Below are 25,383 nucleotides of genomic sequence, written 5' to 3'. Positions count from 1 at the left end.
ATTATTACCTCATTAATGCAGATATGACTGCAGGTTGCTTTTTAGTGTATTTTATTTTTTATAATCACTTCTGTTTAAAATTATCTTTTAAACAGATGGCCTGCACTGTATAAACAGCTTCAGCCAACACTACATTGTCGGCATTGTCCCATGTATTATAAATCCTTCAAATTTATCATTGTAATTGCCAAAGGATATACCATCATATAGATATACTACAGTTTATTTAGCAGTGTCTCTATTGCTGGGTATTTGAATTGGGGAAAATTGGAAGCAGTTATGAGTAACATTTCCATGGATATCTACGTACTTAAGGCTTTGTCTTCATTTCTGATTATTTTCTCAGGATAAATTCTTACGGAGCTGTCAAGTCTTTTGAAAGACTTTTAGTAACTCTTGCCAGGGTATCTTCCAGAAGTGTTGTAAAAGTCAGGCTACTACCTGGGATAGCACGTGTAGATCCTTGGCATGTGGTGGGTTTTCAATTCATGGTACTATTGAACTATTATGAGGCCGTTCAGGTCTGATTCCAAGGGTTTTGTGGCCAGTTTATGGTCCTTAATGCTAGAAATAGTGTTGCGACTTCTGTTGATTGAAGACGCTCATTCAGAGACCAGAAAACATTTGACATCACTCTTAAAGGTCTCCGGGTTGTGTGAATTAGTTTATTGTTAAATGTTGATTAAGAGTAGAATGCAGTCTCTAGGGTGCCTCCCGGAGTGAGCAGTGAGCGCCAGGGGCGGTGCCTCTTCTGCAGGTGAGACCTGTGGCTGTGGGAATCGTCTGTCCTGTTGTTTGTCCTTATAACTGTCAGAACTTGGATTTTGAGCTTTGCAGCCTTGCAGTTGGGTGTTCTGAATGGTGGAAGGCATCACCAACGCCATCATCAGTTCATTGTGCTTTGAAACCCTGGTCTGATAGATACTCATATTAAGTTAGATACTCGTCAAGTTAGACTCTGTCGACTGATTGTGTATCTCTGAATATACTGATTGTTGAACTGAGCCTGGAAAACTAAGGAGTAGGCCTTGGATCGCCGGTCCCTTCACTGTGGCTTCACAGTGTTTCCGCCACCTTGTGAGGGCGGCCTGCATGGGGCCACTCTGGGCACACCCCTTCTAACTGCATCCCTCAGCCAGGGCCCTTGTCATTTCACACTTAGGGTGGCTTTTCCAAGCAATCCTACAAGTTATAAAATGGCTCTCGGGTTGTATTGCAGATGACCTGCGTTGATTGTGGTGTGTTTTGACTGAGATACGCACTTAAATAAGGGAGTGTGAATAGGTTGGTAGTGACCGTTGAGATCTGTTGTAACATGTTTTAAGTTTGCAGGTGAGGGAAAGAAATAATGTTATTCTAGTCACGTGTAGAACTTACAAAAACTATAACTGGACCTACAAACTCTGCAAATCCATTTTTTGCTTGTCTCCAGAGCTTTTTTATTTTGGGGGGAACTAAATTCAGTTTCCCGTTGGTTCTGTTCCTCATTTCAGTGCAGATATGACAGGTTTTTTTTTCTAAGTGCAGTTTGAATCCCGTATTATTCAGGTTCCGTGTCAGGCAGCCAGTCTTGACTGTGCGGGTTGAGGACATGCGAGGAAACGTCCTAAGATGGCAGGTAGCGTGGCAGAGGGACCCGGGGGAAGTGCTGTAGTGATGATCTGGCCCCACCGCTCACTTAATACACGGGAGATGGGAGGCCTGGACCAGCTGAGTGCGGGGCCCTGGGCAGCGCCAGGACGGAACTCGGGTTCCTCGCTTTGCACGTGGCTGGTGAAAACAGAATCCTTGGGAAGAAACCCTTTCACCGCCTGGTTTCTCCTGAAGGCCCCTCTGGAGGAGGCAGGAGGTGTGCAGTCCTCGGTGGGGAAGTGTACCGCGCCCTCCCGTGTTCCTGGCTCCGGGGCACATGGTTCCACCGTGTTTATGCTCTTGGGCTTCCTTCAGTGTTTGCATGTCATACGAATATGTTTTTAAATTTTACTTGTTGTTTTTTTGGGTGGGGGGGGGAGGTGGTGTCCCCTTTATTGATGAGTCATTGGTTGGCTCTCGTATGTGCCCTGACCGGGGATTGAACCCGCAGTCTTGGTGTATCTGGACGATGCTCTGACACTGAGCTACCTAACATATTTATTAGTAGTACATCTCTGTTCCTTTTTCCATCTGTGTTTAATTGTTCTTTTCGGAATGCCTTCCACTTTTATCTCCCACTCATAAACCTGAGTGATCAAATGTTAGGGACGGTAAAAGAAAGAGTGCAGGGAGGGTGGCATTTGGGAACCTTTTAGACTTGCTCACGTGCACGGTCGTTTTGGAAATGGGCACCTTGGCCCTGGTCGGGTGGCTCGGTTGGTTGAGCATCACCCTGCGCACCAAAAGGTTACAGTTTGATTCCTGGTTGGAACACAAATGAGAGGCCACCGATCAGTGTTCCTCTCTCACGTCAGTGTTTCTTGCCCTCTCTCCCTCTTACTCCCCCCTTACTCCCTGAAATCAATGAATGTATCCTGTGTGAGGATTAAAAAAATAAAGGACGTGATGTGATGTGATGTACAGTGTGGTAACTAAAGTTAATACTGTCTCATATTAGAAAGTTGCTAAGATAGTAAGTTTTAAAAGTTCTTATCAAAGGAAAAAAATTTTGTAGCTGTGAGGTGGTGGATGTTAACTTATTGTGGTAATCGTTTTGCAAAGTGTACATACCATGTCGGGCATCTAAAACTGATGCAGGTTTTCATCTCAACTCTGTCTCCCTAAGACCGGGGGAGGGGGCTTGGACGCATTCTCTAGTAGTATTGTAGTTTGCATACCCAGAGTAAATCATTCCCATTTCCCTGTCTGCTCGAAATTATGTCTGAAGTTATACCCACTACTTCCATAGGCTCATTTGTCCTTTTGTTCAACAGATAGTTGGGCATTATTTGCCTGACAGGCCCTGTTCTGAGGCAAGCCAAGCACAGTCTTTGTCCTCAGGTAGCTTACACTTCAGTGGGGGCGGGAGGAGAAGGTCTCTGAAGAGGTCGTGTTTGATCAGAGACCTAAAAATCATGGGAAAGGACATTCCTCAGGTAGGGAGAGGAGCACATGGAACAGCCCTGAGAGGACGTCGTTATTTGAGAAACAGCGATCGTGGTGTGAGAGCTGGTCAGAGAGGAGCCAGGGGCCAGTTGTTTGGGCCAAGCGGTGATGAGAGGGACTGTTATTCCGTGTGAGATGGGACACCGTTGGCGGGTTCCTCGCAGGAAGTGACATTATCTGATGGAGAGGAAACCTGGTCTCTCTTGTCGGCCCCACGGTACCTCTCAGTGCTCTGTCCTATGATCTCTTTCTGGTTGTAGATTGTCTACGCTGAAAGGCCTCTCACGGACAACCACAGGTCACTGGCTTCCTACGGCCTGAAGGACGGAGATGTTGTGATCTTACGACAGAAGGAGAATGCAGACCCTCGACCCGCAGCGCAGTTTCCAAGTAAGACCTCAGAACAGGCTGGCCCGACCCCGACCCCGACCCCGACGCGGCACGAGCAGGCAGCATGGTGTCCTGGTTCAGAGCCTAGGGTTAGCTTTGGATTCAGACAACTAGGGCACAGACCCTGACTCCGCCCTCTCGTCAGCTCCTAGAGCGACGTGGGGATAGTGGTGTAAACCTCCCACACAGAATAGGCCCTCGGTAAGTGTCAGCTTCCGTCGTCCTCAGTGACGAGTTCTTCCCTGGGGGGGCTTTGAGGGTCCACGTGCCTGATTTCCGGCCATGCGCTGCGTTGCGTCTGGAGTTCAGTGGCAGGTCCTTGCAGATGGCCAGGTACTGGCACCAAGTTTCACGTTATCTCTAAACTCAGACGTAGGGGAAGAGAGTCCTCTTTACAATTTACTGTCATTAACAGACACTGATTTTAATGTTTTCCGAGTTTCATAGTTGATAAGGGAGGGCACAGGAGTTAAAACTTGGAGCTTTTCCCACTACTGAGGTTTATGAACATTAAGCAGCTAGACCCCTAACCTGTGGTCCTTTCTCACCACCTCCATTAATCATGTAAAAAGAAAGTGTCATCTATCATAGATGCTCCATCCAGAGTGGGTGTTTATGACCTGGAATCTGGGTTAGGATTTAGGGGTTTTCTTTGTCCCCTAAGTAGGCAGAATTGTGTGGGTGTGGGCATTGGATGGGACAGGTTCCTAGCTTGCTTAAGATACGATCTGCAGAAGTTTCTGAGGTTTGATGTGGAGACACGTGATGGAATGTATTTGCTTTTCTCCAGTCCCTATCATGTCCTGAGAGGTTTCCATAAACAGTGGTCAGTTTCCAGGTGACTTGGTTTTAAAACTTATGGTCCCAGCTGACAGGTGTCCAGGCCATGCTGTCTCTAGCCTAGGACACAGCGCCTCCATTCAGCCTGGGCTGGATGAGATGGGGTGGGGCTCCTCCCAGGTGCGGTTACGTTACTCCCTGGGGGCCACTGTTCGACTTCGGATACGCCAGCCAATCCAAACCAAACCTTCCCTTGATTAATTCAGTGAGATTGTTCTGGAAATGTAACTGGTGTTTTTTTCCTGTATTGCCCCACATGGGCAAGAGGGCCAGTAGGAGCGGGAGAGACTGGGATCTGGTTTATGGTGTAAACGATTTTTTAGAATCATTCTGAAGCAAACGGATGCTCAAGATGAGTGTACAGGGCTGGGGGTGAAGGTTCTCAGCCCACAGAGAAGGCCTGCCCATGTCTTCTATTGGAGAGTCTCCCTCACGAAGATCGTGCCACTCACTCCACCCTTTCGTTGGTCGGAAGCTCGCACGTGCTCTCACTGCCACCGCTGGCCGAGCCTCCCCTCGGAGGGAAACCTTACTGCTGAGGGAGGCGTTCTCTCCTGTTTGAGCTCCAGAGGCTTTAGGACAGCCCCGGGCTTGGGACACGCGTGACCATGGAGTACACTTGGGGATTTGTTCCGTCCTAGCCCCTGGTTCTGGCTCTGCTTCTCTCCTTCCATTTAAAAATAAAACTTTTTCATAATAGCTTTATTGAGAGCATCCACACACCACACAGTTCACTCACTTCAAGGATGCCGTTGGATGGGTTCTAGTGTTTTCAGAGTTGTGGCGCCATTGCCACAGTCAGTTCAGTACGTTCACCGCGGAGACACCTGCCCCCGCCTCCCGGCCCCACACCCACCATCCTGCTGTCTGTATTTTCCTCATTCCAGACATTTCATACAAACGGAATCCTATGCTGTTTGGGTCCGTTGTGTGAGGCTCCCTTCCATTTAACAAGGCCAGCTCAGCCTGGAGTCGCGGCCTTGGGGTGCTCAGCAGCGCGGCCTGGGCGAGTTATTTGTCCTGTTTTCTCTCCTGCAAACTGATTGCACCTGCTGGCTCCCCAGGGCTGGGGGACAGTTAGCATGATGCTCAAAGGAAGTGTAAATTCGAGGGGCTGACATGTGCAGCGCAGACTTGTGGAATTAACACCAAATGCTGACACTGTACACTGATGCGCCGTGTTCTCTACCCGGGCGTCAGGCTCTGAAGCGGGTGTCAGCGCAGACCAGGGCTTTTCTTATAGCTACATTTGAGACTAGCTTTAATTTTTTAAACAAAAATAAATACAAATATCTATAATGTTTTATAAGCCAAAAGTTTGGTGTTACTTCCATAGTCTGTTCTCCAAACTCCCATGTTCGTATTTTTTCCAGCCTGTTCACCCTCAGGCTACGTCTTTATATTCAAAGCCAGCATGAGCACCTCGAGCGAGGGAGGGCCTTAGGATGTCTGCGATCACCCCTTACTTACTGCTGTTACGTGCCATGTATGAGCACATGTTCTGCTGTTTCCTTCAGATGCTTGTCTTTACGGATCATTTGAAGTAAACAACTCATTTTCTCCAACAGACTTGCCCCGAATAGACTTCCGTAGCATAGCTGTGCCTGGCACGTCCAGCTCCCGGCAGCGGCAGCCACCAGGAGCCCAGCAGTCCCGTTCATCACCCGGAGATCTGGCCTCATCTCCGCAGGGCTTGGACAACCCGGCCCTGCTCCGAGACATGTTGCTGGCCAACCCCCATGAGCTGTCTTTGCTGAAGGAGCGCAACCCTCCCCTGGCCGACGCGCTGCTCAGCGGAGATCTTGGTAAGTGAGATACGAAAGGCCAGCCAGTGGGCCTGGGATGAGGTGGCTGTCTCACAGCAACACGGAAAAATTCAGCAGCTGGTGTGCTCAGCCCTGCGCTGCGTGAGTTGTTGAACATGCTGGTTGGTCTGTGAGAGGGGAGTCAGTGCTTATGTCAAAGACTGAGTGAGAGACAGAGCGACAGAACCTTCGGGCTGCGTGGAGCTCTGAAGCCCCACTAAGCCAGCCCCTTCCCTTTACCCTTTTTTCTAATAATTTCAGCAGCACATAACCCAGGTACTGGTACTTAACCTGTCTAGTTAGACCTTTAGTTAAAGAGAGCACCTAAACCTGTTGGTGCTGTTGGTTCCAGGAAACAGGCCCAGCGCCTTCAGCCTGGAGGGCGAAATGGGACCCCTTCCTGTCGCCCACCCCACGTTTAGCAGGAGGGGCTGTTACCAACAGTTTTTTTGGAGCTTTGAGCCATTTTTTTTTTTTTTTTTAACAGAACATTTATCTCTAGTTATCTTTATGAATGTTTTCTCCAGTTTTACTCGGGTTTATATGAAACTGTACTAATGAAACTTTAAAACATAACAGGTACTTAATAACTTACTTTTCAATAACCGTTTTGTGAATTGAGGTGATATTTACCTGCGGAGAAATTGGCAGGTTTTGTACGTACAGCTCGTCGGGTTTTGGGTAACTCGTGTATCCACCACCCCGAGGCCTGGACCATCTCCAGGAAGCTCCGTCCTGCTCTCCCAGGCAGTCTCTCCCCTCACATGCTACACTGTTCTGGGCATCGCTGTAGGTTAGTTCTGCCCACTTGGATCTTCCTGTAAATGGAGTCACTCAGCATGTCCTCACGTCAGGCCTCTGTCACTCGGTGATTTTAGATTTATCTGTGTGTGTCAGTTCATGTGACCATCGTCTTGGTTTCCTTAATTTCTTACGCAGCATATAGAATTGTCAAAGACGTGGTGATGGCACATTTAAGTTTTGCACATTTAAATGCACCTCCGTTTAAGAAACAGCAGAATAAAGGTCGTTCCTGTAACACCTCCTCAGCCTTTCCTCTCACTTATCTCCCCACCCGGTCCCCACCGGGACTGTAGACGGGCTGCCGGCAGTTTGCATTTAGTCTGTCTCCTTCAAGGCAGTGTTACAAAGGAAGTGGAACGGGGAGAGGAAGGGGGGATTGGTGGTGCTCTGTTTTTTTCTAGGCAGTAGAAGAAATGACACGGGCCGCGAGGAGGGGAGGAGTGGGGCCCCTCCCTGCCACGCAGACAGCGTTCCCAGGATTTAAATTGAGATTGAGGTAGTTTCTCTAAGGAGAAACAATGGGATGGGTAACTTCTCACAAGACTGAATGACTTTCCAGCTATCTTTCTATACAGAGCTCAGGTGGAGAGGGAGTCTTGCCTCAGAGACTAGAAAGTAAATGTAACTGCTCATTTCATTTTTAGGCATTTGGTATAATTCTGCACCTGAAAACTGTAATTCTGTTAACCAGTGACACCCCAATAGGCTCCATTAAGGGGGGAAGGAAAAAGAAATGACAAAGATGAATTTTTAGGCATCTTTTCTGCGTCTCAGTTATATTTTGAGAAACTTACTGGGGTAGAAAAGCACTGATAAGGTCGGAAACGCAGCGGTACTAAGATCTCCCTCCTCTTGTAGAGAAGTTTTCTAGGGTCCTGGTGGAGCAGCAGCAGGACCGAGCCCGGAGAGAGCAAGAAAGGATCCGCCTCTTTTCTGCTGACCCCTTTGATCTTGAAGCTCAGGCAAAAATAGAAGAAGACATAAGGTAACGATGCCTTCACCTAACCAGCAAGGGTCAGAGCGGGACCTCCCAGGCCACAGCCTGGCTGTGTTAGTCGGGCATCTGCATTGGGGCAGGTTCCTTGTTTTGCATCTCAGATAGTCACTCCAGCCCTTGGTTCTCTCTCCCATTTCCTCAACACTGCAAAGGTACCCAGGACCTAACTTAATGCATTTTCTCTTCTAAAATGTTAACAAAGACTCCCTGGCTGGCCCACCATGTGTCATTAAGGCCACTGTAGGTAGGCGACCCCAGGACTAAGCAGAGCCCCCAACTTGGTGGGACTGCTGGGCTGGCTGCACAGGCTGGTTGGAATCTCTCCCAGACACAATGCAGGAGCCCTGGCTAAACCCCAGGCTTGAGAGTGAGTGGATGAGGCGAGAGCTCCGTATGAACAGAACCTATGGTCCTAAGTCTTTTTCCTTCCTCAGTCCTTGTTCTGGCCTCAGTGGTAAACTGACCGCCTGACACGTTTCCAGCTCGTTCTTCGATGCTGCATTCTCAACTGAGGCTGTGTTAAAGTCACAGAAACCTTTAAAAATGCCGATGCTTGGGCTCTACGCCCAAATGTGATGAAGTGGAATCTTGGGGGGGGGGTAAGCTGGTACAATGATGCCAATGGCAGCCTTGGTCACATTACTAGTCACAGCCAGATGCTGTTCGGTCAGGCCCTTTGAAGAAAAAACAGTTGCCGCCCACCTCCCCACAACACCGCCCCTCTTTGTGGCTCATTGTAACGGTCTTAGATTCAGTGTTTGTGGCTCATTGTGACAGTTGTAGCGTAAGACCAGAATCGTATCGGTACTGCTATTAGGGGCGTTATCATCTTTGGTTGCTCACATGAAGCCTAAGTTGATCATTGTATTATACTCTCAGTTTGGAGTCAGATACTGGTTTTTGTCTTTTTTCTGACTACACTTGACTCTTCCCAGAGAAATGGGAAGATGCCTGTGCTCTGAACCAGACTGCATTTCAGCTGTAAGGAGCCTCAGAATTCTCAGGAATATGTTCACCCAGGAAGAGGAGGTGGGGGGGGCTTGGTGCGCATCGCAGCCAGACTGTGGCGCTGAGCTGTTGGAAGAGCAGAAGGGAAATGAGGCAGAGCCATGTGGCTCGTGTTTCCTCCCAGGGCGTGTTCAGGAAGTGGGGAGCACATGCATCTGTCCAAGAGAAGACCCAGCGCCTGTAAGGAAACTACACAGGGCCCAGAATCTCCAGAGTAGCTGCTACCGTCTCAGCAGACTTTTCCAAAACTTAACCTTGGTCAGAGTCATTGCAGTGTTGGGAGTGCACAGTGCATAAGTGGTTTTAGGTTATTTCTAAGTTTAATAATGTGTATCGGAGACATGCTGTGTAACTATCGAGTGCCTGTTGAAGTTTTCTTTGGTGTGCTGCCCCACGATTGCACAGAGTGTGTGCACTGAGGTGTAGCTTCATGTTTGCCTGACCGAGTTAGAGCAGCGAGCCTTTGATATCCAGAGGTCTGTATTTTAGTGCAGAGTGGCTGGTAAAACCTTGAATTCAGTTGAGCTCTAGAGTATTACAACATGGACAGTGTAGAGCAGGGCTCAGCAAACTTCTCCCGTTGAGGCCAGCGAGTAAGAAGTCCAGGCTTTGCAGATGCGCACTGTCCTGTGACTGGCATCAGCTCTGCAGGGATAAAAAGGGCTGTGACCATGTGCACGTGAACGGGGGGGGGCGGGGGGGGGGCACAAAGGTTTATTTACACAGCCAGGCAATGGGCTATCCTCTTCTAACCCCAGTTGACTGTGTAATCTGTCCAAACTTTGACCTTGTTTTGTTCCTTTCTCAGCCTGCAGGTAAGTGGCCTCGCCCCTGCCCCCATTTCCATTAGGGGTGGCCGTGTGTGGTGATTTGTAAAGGGGGTTGGGAGTAGAGACAGTAGATGCTGGAGTCAGCTGGCATGAAGGAGTTACTTGGTGGCCAGGTGAACAGGGACTTGTGTGTGTGTGTAGGTTTCTAAGTGATAGCCAGGTGGGTAGAAGGGTATTTTTTTAGTGTTTTTAACGCCTGCTCTTACATCGGATTGAATAACGATGCTTTCTACCTCTCAGCAATCCTGTAATAGAATTATCCTCATTTACAGATTAGAAAACCCGATCTCAGAGGTTAAGCAGCAGATGCAACACAAGCAGTTAAGACATCTGTAGTATATTTGCAATTTTTATTGCATTGGACATAGGAAATCCAGATACCCAGTGAATCCCGTTAAAATGGGAGCATTCATGAAACTAGCCACCTCTGGGATAAGAAGGACTGTGACCTTTACTCTCCAGGTGTTTCTCTTCCTGTTCCTGAGCTTGCAAAGGACACAAACAGGCATTTTCGTGAGGGTGATGTGTGTGCCTTTAAATTTGTGCTGACTGTGCATCTCACTGCCTCCTGCTGAGTCGCAGACCACATGGCAGAGGCCAGTCTCGATGGCAGTGGCCCAGCTGCTGCAGTTCGGGGGGGAGAGGCTACAGACCTGATTTAATCTGTGACTCAAACAGCTCTCTCTGTGGAAGTGCCTTCAGTGTCCCTGGCTTTGGTTCCTTGCAGGCAGCAGAACATTGAGGAGAACATGACGATTGCTATGGAAGAGGCCCCGGAGAGTTTCGGCCAAGTCGTGATGCTTTATATTAACTGCAAAGTGAATGGACATCCCGTGAAAGCCTTTGTTGACTCAGGTGATGTCTCTGTCCTATCTGTGTCTCTCCATCCAACGTTCTGACCTGGCGGGAGGAGGGGTGGCCTGGTGTCGTTAAAGGTGGCACCGTCCTTCGTACCACTGGACCACTGACAAGAAGGCCCGGGGTTGTGGTGTCACTTGCCAGTCTTTTCCTGTCTGTGATGGGTTCGTGTCTTCACCAGCATTGCATCTGCGGTGCCTCCTTTACTTCCTGCTCCCCTTGTCTGGCGTCCTAAATTTTAGGGTTGCTCTGAAGAGTTGGGGAGCCATTGGGTTTAGAACAAGGGGCTGCCGAAAGGAGCTGTGTGGAGTATAGGTCTGACCAGTATGTCCACCTGGATACAGGGCATGGTTCCTGCCCTGAAAGAACGTCCAGCCAGGTAGGGGGTGGGGAGTCTTGCACTGGAGGAGTCAGATACCCCTCTGCTGTCACCTTATGCCTTAGTAGGGCCGCACATGGGCAGCACCATGTGGTGGGACAGTGGTCTCCTGTCTTAATTCTGGGCAGGGCTTCCCAGCGTGGTCAGAGCTCCTGCTCACATAGCTCTCCATTTGTTCGTCCAGCAGTACTGAGCGCACCTGGGTTTCAGGTATTGGTAAGAGTCTGAACTGAGGTGCAGACATTCCCAGGGGAGTAACTGCCGAGTATTCAAGTTTTTAAAGTGGTTGTTGAGGGCTGCAGGCAGGGCCTTGTGCCAAGTGCTTCATAGGGCTCTATGAGCGGGAGGGCCATAGGAGACCCTAATACAACACTCAGCGTTGGCCCAGCCCTTGCTGTGTGCCGAGCACTGTGCTAATTCCTGCTGAGTTAACTCAGGTGCTTAATTATATGTCATCTTACCTTTACTTAGCCCTCAGCATGTCCTCCATGAACTGTGTTCTGTTATCCCCATTGATAGATGAGGAAACTTAGGCAGAGAGAGGAGAGGTCACCCTTCCAGGTACACAGAGTCCGTGAGCAGCTGTCTGCTTGATGCCAGAACAGAACCACTGTGCAGAAACCAGGTGCAGGTTGGACGAACACAGACACGGCATCGTCACTCCGACTGGGATGGTCCAGAGGAAGTGTCTCCACAGCAGAGGAGTGGGGCTTGGAGCTGAGGCTCGAGGAGAGCAGGAAAGGGACCCTTCTGGGGCTGCTTCCTGTACGTCAGTAACTGACTTTTGTGGAGTGACGTGGGGAGGGTGGAAGGAGAAAGGAAATTGCTTCCCAGGTTCCCTTTTCCTTCATTGTCCCTGGGCCTTCTGGAATCTCACCGCCTCAGGTGCCAGGACCTCCAGTGCCCATAGAGGGGAAGGCACCTCATGAGTAGCAGGAACAGGATGTGTTGGGGTCGAGTCTGAGGCAACATCGTGGGGGAAGGACAGCCAGTGGTGGGGAGGTGGCCTCGAGCTGGGCCTTGACGCATGAGCGGAATTAGAGGTGAAAGTGGGCAGGGGAACACTGTGCGGGAGGGTCAGGGTGAGTAAGGGGCAGAGGGAACGCGTTCCCCCTGGTAAGGGAGGGCTCAGAGCATTTGGAGCACAAGGCTGGTGTCTGTGTGTTGAGGCTGCCACAGCAGGACATGGCGTTCTGGTGGCTTAGAACAACCAGTTACCTTATGGCGTGGAGGCTGGGAGATGCGTGTCTGGTGGCAGCCTGAGTCCTAGTCTGTAGGTGGCCGTCACTGCAGGGCGGCGGCCTCGCTGCAGCCTCTGGGGAGGGAAGGCGGTCTGTCGGAGCAGACGGTGGGGGTTCACTTCCAGTTTTTTGAGAGGGTGTATATTTTTCAACTGGTAAATTACAGTGTCCCAAAGTTTGGCGTAGAAATAACCTGGTGAGATGTTTAGAGACACTGTGAGAACAGATATTTAAACAGTACTCTTTCCTTCCACGTCAGGTTTGTACGCTATGTTTCAGGTTACACTCGAACTGAAAGTTGAACTGCGGCTTCCTGCTCGGTGGGAGCCGTGTTGCACAGGCAGAGCCTGGGGTGTCCGCGTTCTGCCTCCTTAGTGCTGCGCTTGAATCGCACCACGGTTTGGGTTTTGTCTTTATTATCTGATATCTCCCTCCACCTCCAGGTGCCCAGATGACCATTATGAGCCAAGCTTGTGCAGAAAGGTGTAACATAATGAGGCTGGTGGACCGTCGGTGGGCAGGGATCGCCAAAGGAGTGGGCACCCAGAAGATTATCGGAAGGGTGCATCTAGGTGAGCGAAGGGCACTGGGAATCTCTGTAGGGTGGGGGATTTAAACTGTTTTCTCTTGGGCAGGTACACCCGATCCAGCAAGCCTTAACCCGGGAAATTTAAACTCCACATTGAAGTCATAGTATGTGCAGGTTTTAGTGGTGACGGAAACATCAGTCCCCTGCCTACTTCTGTGCCCTGCTCCTCAGAGGCCATTCCTTTCAGCTCTGTTAGACTTCCTTGGCGCTCGCCTCCACGCTTCTGAATAACGCGCATGGTGCTGTTCACTGGTTTGAGGATATGAGGACTGTTGAGAGCGTAGCTGTCATACTGAAAATCATCGCTCTTCCTTTTCTCGGAATGAGTAATTGTCTTTTTTTGGTCATTGGGTGTTTTGTGTGTCACTCCTCCCACGCGGACCTGGCTGTGTAAATGTCCTTGCTGCATTTCTTCTCAGTGAAGGTGCTTCTCCTGAGCCTGGGCTGTTAGAGCTGCTTCGCTCAGAGCTGCTGGTTGGGAGTCTCCCTTGACCGGGTCCCGGGGGTTCCTTTTTCCTTGGTCTGACGTCAGACATGTGAAGCCCGTGTGTTCCTCTTTATTTTGCTCCTCAGTTGACCGGAGCACGTCTTCCAGTAACTTGCTGAGAAAAGTGCATGGAAGTAAATTGAGTCCTTAATATCAGAACGTGTCTTTTTCCCTACATTCCTCCAGTCTGATGAAGCTGGAAGTCATTTTCCTTCACAATTTTTACAGTTTTGCTGTGGAAAAGCTGGCTGCTGTTCTGACCCTTGACCCTTTGTGTGCACGATTTCTGTTTCTGAGGGTTGTAGGATCTTTTCTTTGACTTCGGTGCTTTGAAATTTTACAGTGATGCGCCTGGGTGTGGCGCTCTCCACACCCAGGTGCCTTTGGGTCTGGGAAGCGGTTGGGAGGACGGTCCCTGCAGTGTCGGTCGTCAGGCGGACCGTCTCCTGTCCTGGGCTTGTCCTCCCCTTTCTTTCGTTGTGTCCTGGGGTTTATTTGCCAAGATTTCCTCAACTTTGCCTTCCGGCCTTTCTGTTATGGTTTTGTATTTTTGTCTCCCGAGTTAGATGACTTTCTCAAATGTCTGGTGATCCATGGCCCCTGCTTATGTTGAGAGCGGGACGCCAGACGGCTATTTGGAAGGTTCCCAGGTGGGCAGCCGTGGCGATTGTGGGTGATCTGGAAGCTGAGCCTCAGTAAGCTTTCACTTTGCCCCTTGGTTCGTTAAGGCTTGTGTTGTGTCCTGTCTTTCCCGTGCCCACCTCTGTTGCGACAGCCTCTGTTGAGTAGAGGGAGGGACTCGCCTGATGGAGCAGAGTGAGGAGAGGACCCAGGATCTGACGGTGCCTGCACAGGCCTCCAGCCAGCCTTCCTGCTCTGGGCCTCCCTCCACCCCGGTTCTCAGGGCGCTTGTTCAGCCCGTCCGTCAGCCCCTGGGGAGCTCTGTCGGTGGGGTTGCTGCTTAGTTTTCCTTACTGTCATCTTTCTAGTTGCAAAATTGTGTCTCCCTTGTCTCATCATTTTTGGCCTTAGTGGTTTTGTGCGTGCGCATTGTAGACAATTTCAAGTGTAGAAATGTGGAAAGAAGCTAATACCTTAAATATGTTGGGTAAGAACCAGCCATTGATAGCATTTGGACACACCTCTTTTTACTTGTAAAAGGTGGTCCCATGATGTATAGAGTTTTATACTCTGCTTTAAGAAAAATTAACATTCATACTGTTTTCTAATGTCACTATACATTTCATAAGCATCGTTTAAGTAAATGGGTAGCAGTGTGTTGTGCAGGTTTAGTGGTCAACTCTGGGGATATATCCCCCCCGGTATTTTGTCATCGTAACGTGGGGGTGGGTTGCTGTGTTCTGTGTCCACTGATTTTTTCCATCAGGATTCCTGTGAGTCCTGAATCAGAGGTTTAAGACCCTTGATATGCTGACCGGTTTCTCCAGCTCTGAGTGTCTGTCCCCTCAGTGTCTGTACAGTCAGGTATTGCCAGTTCTTACTCCTTTAATGCGCAGATAAAGCAGCCTCTTACTATAAGTTACTGTTCTTTCATTGCAAGTAAAGTTTTTCTCACCTGTTTTCTCCTTCCTTTCATATTTCTTTTATAATATATGTGTCTGTGTGCGAGTCTCCTTAACTTTATTGATTTTTATAGGATAGGGTCCCTTAAATACCTCACTCATATACTTTCCTATACACAGTAGGACGCAGATTGAATAGCAGTACCACAAATTAGTTGCTTCAGTGTCTGAGGTGAATTTTACATAGGTTCTTCACATCACACACAAAAGTCAGTTCAAGGTTGATTAAAGACCTGGATATGAAGGCAAAGTCCCAGCTTCTACTTATTTATTTACTTACTTATTTTTAAATATATCTTTATTGATTTCAGAGAGAGGAAAGGAAAGGGAGAGAGAGATAGAAACATCAATGATGAGAGAGTCATTGACCGGCTGCTTCCTGCACACACCGACTGGGGATCGAGCCCGCAACCCAGGCATGTCCCCTGACCCAGAATCGAACCCTGATCACCTGGATCCTAGGTCAACGCTCAACCGCTGAGCCACTCCCAGCCCGGCAAAGTCCTAGCTTTTAGAAGAAAGTACAGGAGGATATCTTGCATGGGGGAGGGGTTCTTTCAAGGGTAGGAAGTTATTTGATCAGTTCAGCCACATTGAGATTTAGAACCTTTTGTCAAAAGATGTCATAAAAAAGTGAAAAAACACAAGGAAAGGGCTTTAGTAACGCGTATACCGATGAAGGACTCGGATTCAGAACATGCGGTGCTCTGTGTTTGTATAGCCTCCAACTCCATAAGAAAGCAGTATAAAAATTAAGTACTTTCAGAGGAAACCCAAAGGGCTAGTATCTGAGAAGTTGCTTCATCTCGTTAACCAGGGGGGTACAAATTTAGTGCCAGATTAGCGAGAGTTTAAATCTAACCGTGCTGAGCGCTGGTGAGGGTGAGGAGCAGTGGGAGCTTTTGTGCCCTGTAGAGAACAGGTCAGCGTCACCAAGCAGAGTTGAACCTGATGTCCCCAGAACCCTGTAGCTCCCCTTCCTAGACTGCACCTTAGAGGAGCTCATGGCCCACCAGGACGAGGGCAGGAGTGTGCAAGGCAGCGCTGTGACAGCGGGAACCCGAAGCAGCCCAGGGCGCCTGCAGCCTGGGCCGGGGGCATGGATCCTGTGTTAGATGTTACAGAGCGAGGGCCATGTCCGGCAAGGACAGTCACGTGCATCTACGGGGATGAAGTATCTCAAAACGTTTCATGAGTGAAGGGCAAGTTGTAGTTCAGAAACAAAACTAAACACCAGGTTGCTTAGAGATCCTACAAAGTTGGTGGGAGTGATGAACACAGAACCCAGACAGCTGGGAGGGTGGGAGGCAGCAGAGGCTAAGTGATCAGTGGGACACACGGAGGCCTCTTAGTTTTCTGTTTCTTAGCCTGGGGAAGAGACGTGGGTGTTGGTCTTACCATGCTTCATGCTGTACCTGTGGTTCATACACTCCTGTGTATAAGGTACAGTTAGTAATAACAGCGTAAGTGTCTCAGTCTTAACTACTAAGTACGGGGAGTAATCAGTGGAAGGGTTAAGGCAGGAGGCTCCAGACAGGCACAGGCCGTGATGTGGCCTCTGATGTGGCAAAGAAACTTGGTCACAACAGGCCACGAACAATGTACTCTTTGGGGGCTAATGTAAAAGGTTTAGAGTGCACAGATTTTCGTAAGGGGATGAGAAACGGGCTTATTGGAGGGGTTGGGCCTTCTTTATGTTTAATCCACTGTAGCAGCTGGTGCCTTCATCAGCTTTTAACCTGATGATTAGTTTAACTGGCCTTCCTTTTTGTGCTCCCCTCTCTGCGAGCTTTGCCTTGTCTAGACTGAGAAGTAAGGCAGAGAAGGGGGTACACTTCCACGGCAAACACCAGCAGCCTGTCCTCTTCCTGTGCTTCAGCTCAGGTGCAGATTGAAGGCGACTTCCTGGCCTGTTCCTTCTCTATACTCGAGGAGCAGCCCATGGACATGCTCCTGGGACTGGACATGCTGAAGCGGCACCAGGTACTGAGCTCCCCTTGTGCTTGCACGGGCCTTGTATGTGTGAGGTGGCTGTCATCGCGTCGTTTCCCTTGGCTGCGTGCCCTGGAAAACCAAGCAGCACGGCTCCTTAAGCCTGGAAGATGCTGACTTCATTGATGGGGGTGTCATTCAGGGTTTAAACCATGTGTGTGAAGAAATAGAATCTTCTGTGAACTCTCTCTGCGTCTAATTATGTATTTATTTGTTTTTGGTTAATCCTAACCCGAGGATATTTTTTCCATTGATTTTTAGAGAGAGTGGAAGGGAGGGGGAGGTGGGAGAGAGAAACACTGATGTGAGAGGGGCACATTCATTGGTTGCGTCCCGCACATGCCCTACTATTCCGGGGACAAGCCTACACCCAAGGTACGTGCCCTTTGACTGGGAACTGAACCCAAGACCCTTTGGTCCTCGGGCGGACGCTCTAACCACTGAGAACACCAGCCAGGGCTTTCTGAACTTTAATTCTTTCCATCTGTTTTGAGATTAAAATGGCCAACGCTTCCCTTGTGTAATTCTCAGTTTCTGGTTAGAATGCAGGTGAGTTTTGGTGGGTTGGTAGGAAAGTGTGGATGGCACAGGGATGACTACGCCATGTGAGTTGAGCGCGTCCTTAGTATGGTCGGACTGCTTGGGCAAGAGGGTGTCGGGGTGGGGGGTTTGTGCGTAAGGTGCTGGGAATGGAAATGTCTGTGTGGTGCTGGGGCCGGGGTGTCTGTGTGGTGCTGGGAGTGGTAACTAGGTTCATCGGCAGTGATGTTTGTATTTCTATTCCGAAGCCTAATAATTTGTTCAAAGATGAACAACTCTCCGTGAAGAAGCAGTCCGTGTCCACTGGGTGGTCAAGTCATTGACGACAAGGTTGCATATCCAGCCAGGATTGTGATGTCACTAATACTCTTTCAGATTTTTTAGTATTAAGTTGTCTATAAAACATGGATTGCAGTGGTGCTCTAGGGTGCAGAAATTTGAGTAGAAGGAAGGGGTGGGTGCGTGTGCAGATAAAGCCTGTTTCATGGTCACGGTCCCCTCGTTTTCCTTGTCATGGTACAGACCAGGAGCCTCTGGCTTCGTAGGTGTAACATGTGTATGTGTCACTGTCTTATGTTAATTAATTACAAAAATACCTGGAAGAGTGTGAAATAAAGACTAGTTTGTAGTGGTTGCCTTGCTTTGTACCACCTTTGAGACCATTAGTACAGAGTTTAAGTATAAGCTGTACTTACACAGAAAATGAAAAGCCATGTGTAGAATGTGTCGATGCTTTGTCTCGGTTTTATGAGAAAAGACCACTTACGTTTGTGGAAGGTGGGCCCTGAACGTGCCTGGCATTTCCCCAAGGTTAGCATGACAAACGGGTATTACATTTAAACTTAGAAATGAACATATGTGGTGTTAGACAAATAAGTGTGAGCTACCTTATGAGATGATTACTCTGTAAAATTTAAATATTAAGCAAATTCTAAATTAGCTTTCTCACCTGGGTTAAAGTGGCTTTGAGCTGTCTGTGTCACTCTGTGGTGGAGTTTTAAATTCAGGGTCACAGTTTCTCTGCGTGATGTTTTGTCTGCTCTCATCAGTCCTTGGTTTCTTCCTCCGAAGTGTTCCATTGACCTCAAGAAAAATGTGCTTGTGATCGGCACCACCGGCTCCCAGACCAGCTTCCTCCCCGAGGGAGAGCTCCCGGAGTGCGCCCGCCTGGCATACGGGGCCGGGCGGGAGGAGGTGCGGCCGGAGGAGATAGCAGACCGGGAATTGGCAGAAGCCCTTCAAAAATCCGTCCAGGATGCAGGTACTCGCAGTGGCCGGGCTCGTGGATGGTAACTCTCATGATTGCGGGTGAGCAGGGAAGTTCAGGCTTTAGAGGGTGGGGCCTTTTCTAGTTTGTGGTCAGTCTCGTCCTGTCAGACGTGTTCCTGTCCTCTTACTGCCTCCTGTCTCAGCGCAGCAGAGGAAACTTGGTGTTGTAGCTCATCAGGAACGGCGATCCACGCCGTGTGCAGGACCGGTCGGGAGTGACTGGCTCAGGCACATTTGTAGGCCTCCTGAAATTTTTGTATTTTTTTCCTGAACAAAATAACAGCAAGCAGACACTTCCTTTTGCATTCAGCAGTATTTCCCCGAACATTTCTTTTCCTTTTCGGAGGCCCGTTTATTTTGTGGAGCAGCACTGTCCCCACGACTGAGCAGCCCTAACCTTTTATATCTGGAAGTGCTGCCACCAAAGGCAGAGGCCCCGGCAATGAGAAGGTAATTGGGCATCGGTCAGCATACAATGCTATTATGTCACCATGCTATTAATGAGGTCACGGTGGCGAGTCATTGGGCCAATTAGAACCGTGTATGAGCTGTTACATGAACCACCTACTACTTTTATTTTTTCCTAAGTCTGATGGTTTCCATCTAAAGTCCAAGCCAAGTTGCTGGGTGACATGGAGGGACATGGTTTTGCTGGAATCTACTCCACGGGTGGTTTTCCCCACTCTGTCACAGAACGGTGAGGAGAATTAACCCGTTATTTTGAAGTCCTGAGCTGTCACTGTTCATCAGTGGCTCCTGTCACTTGTTGCCTTTCCCAATCTGGTGAAGTATATCAGAGCTACAGCTTCCGGGACTAGCTTTCTTCTAGAGACAAAAAAGATCAGCACTTTGAAAACAAGCAGCCAGAGTCCTCCAGCATTTGTTCTGGAGACGGCGGGGGGGGCAGGTGGAGTCCTGGGCTGGCCTGGCTCAGCCTGCACCACCTCTGCAGCCCAGGCTACAGGCCAGCTGCAGGGGCAAGCTTGAGTGCGGTTGGCATACCTGCTTAGAAGGACCTGTGTTTTCTTAATTTGTCAGCTTAGTCGTCATACTTCATGTTAATAAAGTGGGATATATTTTCACCTAGTGGAACTCTCTTTCTCCCCCCCACGGTCTTGGTGCTTTTACTTATGAAGCACCAGCTGGTGGTAGCAAGGCTGTCCAAACTAGTAACAGTCACTCTTAGGGTAATTACCTTTCCTTAGAAAGTTTAGGAGATTAGAGTAGAAACGGCAAGTGTCTTCAGGTGTAGTGGGAGAGACGCACCCATTTTCAAAGATTGAAAGAAAATGCCCCCCCCCCCCCCCCCCCCCCACGTAACCTTCTGTTCTGCTGTGTACCGACTTGTGGTGTCCGTCCTGTGAAGAACGAGCTGACCCCACAGCGCCAGGCCCTGTTGTCTGGAACATCGAATTCCCAGTATCATCATCGTCAAAGCTCTGGACGTATAGATGAAAGTATTTTTGCTAAAAACTTCTCTTGGTGGCTACTCTCTACCAAATTGTCTTTATCTTTTCTGTCAATTGAAAAATAATTCAGAATAGGAACTGGATCTAATATGTTTTCTAAAAACTGATTAAAATGTAACAAAGTTAAGCCAGAATAGACAATTGGGTTTGGTGTGTATTCTAAAAAATGACTGTTATGTGTGTCCACTTACCTCTGCTCCATAAGGTGTCCATGTCACGTGATCTGTCTACGGGCCGACTTTTCCCACCTGTCTCTTGTGTTTGCCCGTGAATTTTCTGTGTGTAAAATTAATTTCTTTCCAAGTTCTATTAAAAATCTATTGAAGTTGACACATTACTTTCTGTATCGTGAGAGAATTAAAGCAACCAGCAAATCTTTCGATGTCCAAACTACAGAGACATTCCCCAGCCTCGACCCCGCCAGCTCCTGATGTCAAGGATGGCAGAGGAGTGGAGACTGTAACCCGCATGCTGTGTGGTTTGCATTGTTAACCCGAGTTTGCTTGTCTGTTTCCTAATTCAAACAGAGCGTCCGAAGCCATGATGCATGTAGTGTGTGTGTACTGCAGCTGGAGTGGGCCCCAACCAGGTATTTATAGACTCCGCTAAGCCTCCATCCCGCCGTCCTCTGTGGTCTGTATCTGCAGCGGTTTCGGAACTTAGCGTCTGCCATGTACATTCCACCTGTTTAATCTGGTTACAACCAGCCTGTATGTGTGTTTGTGTGTTAGCTACTCACCTAAGCATAATTTCCTATTTAAAATTTCATTGATTATTAGAACAGTCCAAGGGGGAAACCCAGTGGAAACAGGGTCTGTCTGACCACTGGGAATGTCGGATCAGAGTGGCAGCATCACGGCCCTTCGTTGTTGGGTGACCAGGCTGCCGGGGGTTTCATAAGCCCCTTTCTCCTGAAAAACAGAACATTGTTTTTTCACACAACTATCTGAGCTAGAGGGCAGAAGTGTTCCTTCCGTGGAAGAAATAGAAGCAGCCGGGCAACGAGTCCAGCGCACAGTCACCAGTGGAGGTGGGACTGGAGTTCTGTTCTCCTGGGAGCAGGTGCTGACACTCGGCTTCTGCCCCTTCCCTGGCCTGACCGGTTTCCCTTCTGCCTGTCCCCTGCCGTGTGACTACAGTCGGTCAGCCTAGGACTGGATAGGGGCTTGCAGGCTGGTTGTAATTGGATACGTAGGACTTAATTTTCTTTCTTTTTCTTGTAAGGATGGGTTGAGAGCAGGCATAGTTTACCCTTAATACCCATCATCCTCGCTTCCTGCCTGAGGCACTGACCCAGTCCTCCCTACGGTTAGGACTTAGGCCAGTGACACTGACCATCTCAGCTATAAGACTGCTGCTCTCCTAATGAGTACAGAATGCGTCAGGCGTGTGCACCTTGACACCCCGCCCAGTTGTTCCAACGTCATACCAGTTCCCAGAAGGCCATTCATTCTGCCCCCCCCCCCCCATGCTGTCAACGTGGATATTTAACTACAGGACATCTCTTCCGTTCACATTAACTCAGAATTTAATCTTTTTCAGGGTCAGCCTTAGAGATTGACAAGTAAAACTAATAACTATGTTTTTAGGCTCCAGTGGATGTGGTTGGCACTAAGATAAATGCTGTTTTCCTGTTTATCCCCAAACTATAAGTAAGGTCATTTCATAAGAAGTCAGTGACCCCCTGACACAGTGCTTCACCTTCTCACACTGTTAACCAGCCAGTGTTGGGTTAGGATGATCTGGAGCCAATTGAGCTGTAGCTGCTTTGCTTTATGAATTCTTTATTTATTTCATTACTGATTTCAAAGAGGGATGAAGAGAGAGAGAGAAACATCAATGATGAGAGAGTCATTGATCAGCTGCCTCCTGCACGCCCCCTGTTGGAGATCGAGCCCACAACCCGGGCATGTGCCCTGACCAGGAATGAAACCCTTGACCACCTGGTTCATAGGTCAACGCTCAACCACTGAGCCATGCCAGCCGGGCACTTCATGACTTCTTAAGTCAAGATCAGGCCCCCACATTGGATGCTAACTCTTAGCATGAAATGCTTGAGCTGCATCTGCCCTCATAGATCGTATTGTGAGGTCATTTCTGTTACCAGCCTTTGACTTTTAAAGATCTTACAACAATTGCATAGAGGTCAGTTTTTAACTGGATCGGTGGGAGAGTTGGACCTGATGTTTGGTGACATCATGATGTTTACACTGAGGTAACATTTAACCCTGAGTCTGTGTGACTGTTCAGGAAGTGGCGCAGGATCTAAGTCGTCATTTCCAGTTGAAAAATGCTTCCCCTCCACTTCCTGAGCTACCCCAGCCCCTCTCCCCTGCCCTAAATACGTCAGTGTTCCTGCTTAGTTGTACTATGTGCCTGTGATAAAGTAACCAATGGTCTTTTTAAAAATTGCATCATTGGGTAAGATGATGGTTGGGACTTGATCTGTTTGACTGTTAGCTTTACTTTTGTTCTCCGAGTCAGTGCTCTCATAGTTCTGTCATTTGGGGGAGGTTTGGATAGAAATAAATAGAATGCAGACTTCCCTGTCTTCTGGGGATCCCCTGGCATTGCAGTCTTTCTCGTTACCCTTTCTGCTGTCCCAGTGAGGCCTGGGTTCAGACTCCTCCAATAACCAGTGTTCACGTCGGAACCACTGAAGTGCGCTGGCAGGAGAGTCACGAGTCAGACAGCTTCAGGGTTTGTCATGCGCTTGGGACTCCTGGAGGAGCTTCCTAGAGATGCAGGTTCCTAGGTCTACGCCCAAGGGTAGCATCGCAGAGTCTGCTTCCTTAGCAAACATCGCAGCAATTTTCGGACAAGTGGTAGAACAGAACACACTGTGAAAAGTATTCCAGGGTCTGAACTCGCTGAGAACAAAGGTACCTAAATGTCCTTCAGTCTTGAGCACAAAGCAGCCATCGTGTGGGTGTCTTTGATGATACTTAAAGTATTGAATTACAGCGGGCATGCTTTCTTAAGAACACGCCTACCGCTTATTTTGATGCCGTGATGTTAAGTTGTCGACCGCAGTGGGAATGGTTCTCGTGTAAGTCTGTGAATATAAGCAGACCGAGTGTAAGGACCTGATTTTGCTCTGTCCTGTTTAGATTTGTGTCCTCTGATATCCTAGTGGCCTTTGTGACCTGCTGACCTCTTTCCCTTTCCCTTTTGTTCCACGTAGAGAAAAGCAGTGAAGAAACTACCTCACTGGGAATGTCATCGTTACCAGCTTCAGATGGATGCAACCGTCCGGCCCGTCCTCCGGGACAGAGTCCTGAGATCGGCAGTCCCGCGGGTCTTGCTCACTCTGTCTCTGCTTCAGTCTGCCCTATGGAGCCCGGTGACCCTGAAGCCGTGAAGGCTTCCACTGCGTTCCGGACCACCTCCGAACGGAAAGAGCATCTTCCTCTCCAGGATCCCCCCAACTGCGCTTCTCCAGCAGCCAGCGCTCCTGCTGACCATGGTCGCACTATGCCTTCGCAGAACTCACCCCAGGAGGCCACTGTCACAGATGATCTGGAGACACCAGCTGCTGGGAGAAGCACCCAGGGCCTCGATGCTCATCTCCTCAGTAGACAGGAAGTGTCTGTCACCACGCCTGGGATGCAGGAACCACAGACGTCTCTAAGGGAGAGGGGTTGGCATCCAGAACATCCGAATCTGAGTCAGAATGGCCTGCACGAGGAACCGGGGAATGGGCAGCAGGAGGCTGTACAGCAGGATGTGCCACGTGACCAAGAGCATCCCCGTGACAGGGAGGGCCTTGAACTTCTCAGAGAAAGGCCACAGAATCCACCAGAAAGTGCTGGTGTGGAGGCTGCGATAAGAGGAGATGGGGTGCAGCAGAATGTGGGCCCTCCAGGTGCACAGAACAGTCCTCCCTCGGGGGGCTTTGCCTGCTCAAACTCAAACTCAGAAACACTGATGGAGGTCGACATGGCTGAGCAGCCCCTCCCTGCTGAGCCTGGTTTGGCAGGCAGGCAGCTTGCCAGCATCCAGGACACGGGCACATCTGACCTCCCCTTAGACAATCCCCTGATGGAAGTAGAAACATCAAAATGCAGCCCTACATCTGAAATTCTTAGTAGTTCGATGTCCACTCAGAATTTACAACTCCGGGAAAGTAGTGTGGAAATACCCGGAACAGATAGAGATCGTGGGGCTCGCTCCTCCTCTGTAGGTCTCTGTGGCAGGTGTCAGCCCTCCGTGGACTCAACGGAGGGGTCTCGCTCGTCGATCACAGCAGCCCTGAAGGAACTTCAAGGCCTTTTGGTCACTAGTAGCAAACCAGCTTCAGAAAATGCATCTGAAGAAGCCCCCTGTCAGTCAGAAACAGAAACTGAGGGCCAGGCAGGCTTTGGGGTCCTTTCTGAGAGGTGGATCCAGAGTGAGCAGCATTCCCAAGTCTCCTTTCAACAGACCACATCCGTGTCGGTGAAGACAGACAAACAAGCAGGTGCTTCAGCTGGCATGGGCGCAGGAGGCAGAGAAAATACCAACTTCAGGGGTCTAGCTGGTGGCCTGGTAACTGGTGGGGAAGGTGTCCCCAAGTCTAGGGAACCAGTAAATGAGAGCAGTCCCACCAGTCTGGCCTCAGCTGAGACATCCGGTCAGCTGCACTGCGCCATAGGTGTGGACGTCTCACCCAAACACTCAGACAGCGAGGGCGATGCTCCCAGTCCGAACTCAGAGCAACCTAAGTCCTTGTTATCAGGTTCCATATCAGTTCAAGATCTGGGTCGAGCCGCACAGAACCCAGGGACAGATGGGCCCAATACTACAGGAAACATCTGTCCTGAGGCCCCAGGGCCAGCTGTTGAATTTGAGCCACGTACCAGCTGTCCGCCACCAAGTCCCTTGGTTCTTCCTCCGTCACTTTTCCCCACTGCAGATGTCGACCGGCTTCTCCGCGCCGGCTTTACTTTGCAGGAAGCTCTAGGGGCTCTGCAGCAGGTTGGTGGGAATGCAGACCTCGCCCTTCTTATCCTGCTAGCAAAGAACATTGTAGTTCCTACGTAACCGGAAAGGGGCTGGACCGCGCTCATTCCCTTAAAGCGAAGCTCTATACACACACTCACCACTCACACCACACATACACGTACCCCACACATATACACACCATTCACACACCACATACACACACCACGCATACCACACACACCACACATATACCACTCACACACCACATAACACACACACCCCCACATCCACCACACACACA

At 49.4% G+C, this 25,383-nt stretch overlaps 1 protein-coding gene across 2 annotated transcripts in view; it reads left to right on the top strand.

Annotated features, from left to right (window-relative positions):
- The window catches only part of LOC107531544 (regulatory solute carrier protein family 1 member 1-like), a 28,457-nt gene extending 3,074 nt beyond the window's left edge, over positions 1-25,383 (top strand). The window contains exons 2-9 of one of the 2 annotated variants that reach the window (XM_087820087.1): positions 3,339-3,468; positions 5,877-6,113; positions 7,776-7,902; positions 10,480-10,607; positions 12,674-12,802; positions 16,769-16,872; positions 18,493-18,682; positions 23,344-25,383. In XM_087820087.1, the coding sequence (XP_087676213.1) occupies positions 3,339-3,468; positions 5,877-6,113; positions 7,776-7,902; positions 10,480-10,607; positions 12,674-12,802; positions 16,769-16,872; positions 18,493-18,682; positions 23,344-25,181 (2,883 nt within the window). In that variant the 3' untranslated portion in view covers positions 25,182-25,383. Of the gene's footprint in view, positions 1-3,338; positions 3,469-5,876; positions 6,114-7,775; positions 7,903-10,479; positions 10,608-12,673; positions 12,803-16,768; positions 16,873-18,492; positions 18,683-20,686; positions 20,749-23,343 lie in introns of those variants that run through there. The other variant, XM_087820088.1, reaches the window with a different exon arrangement.

This window comes from Miniopterus natalensis, chromosome 9 (genome assembly GCF_054644295.1).
Source record: "Miniopterus natalensis isolate mMinNat1 chromosome 9, mMinNat1.hap1, whole genome shotgun sequence".
In the NCBI taxonomy this organism is placed as follows: Eukaryota; Metazoa; Chordata; class Mammalia; order Chiroptera; family Miniopteridae; genus Miniopterus; species Miniopterus natalensis.
Note: the sequence above shows the minus strand (reverse complement) of the source record. Positions and strands in the feature narration are given on the sequence as shown.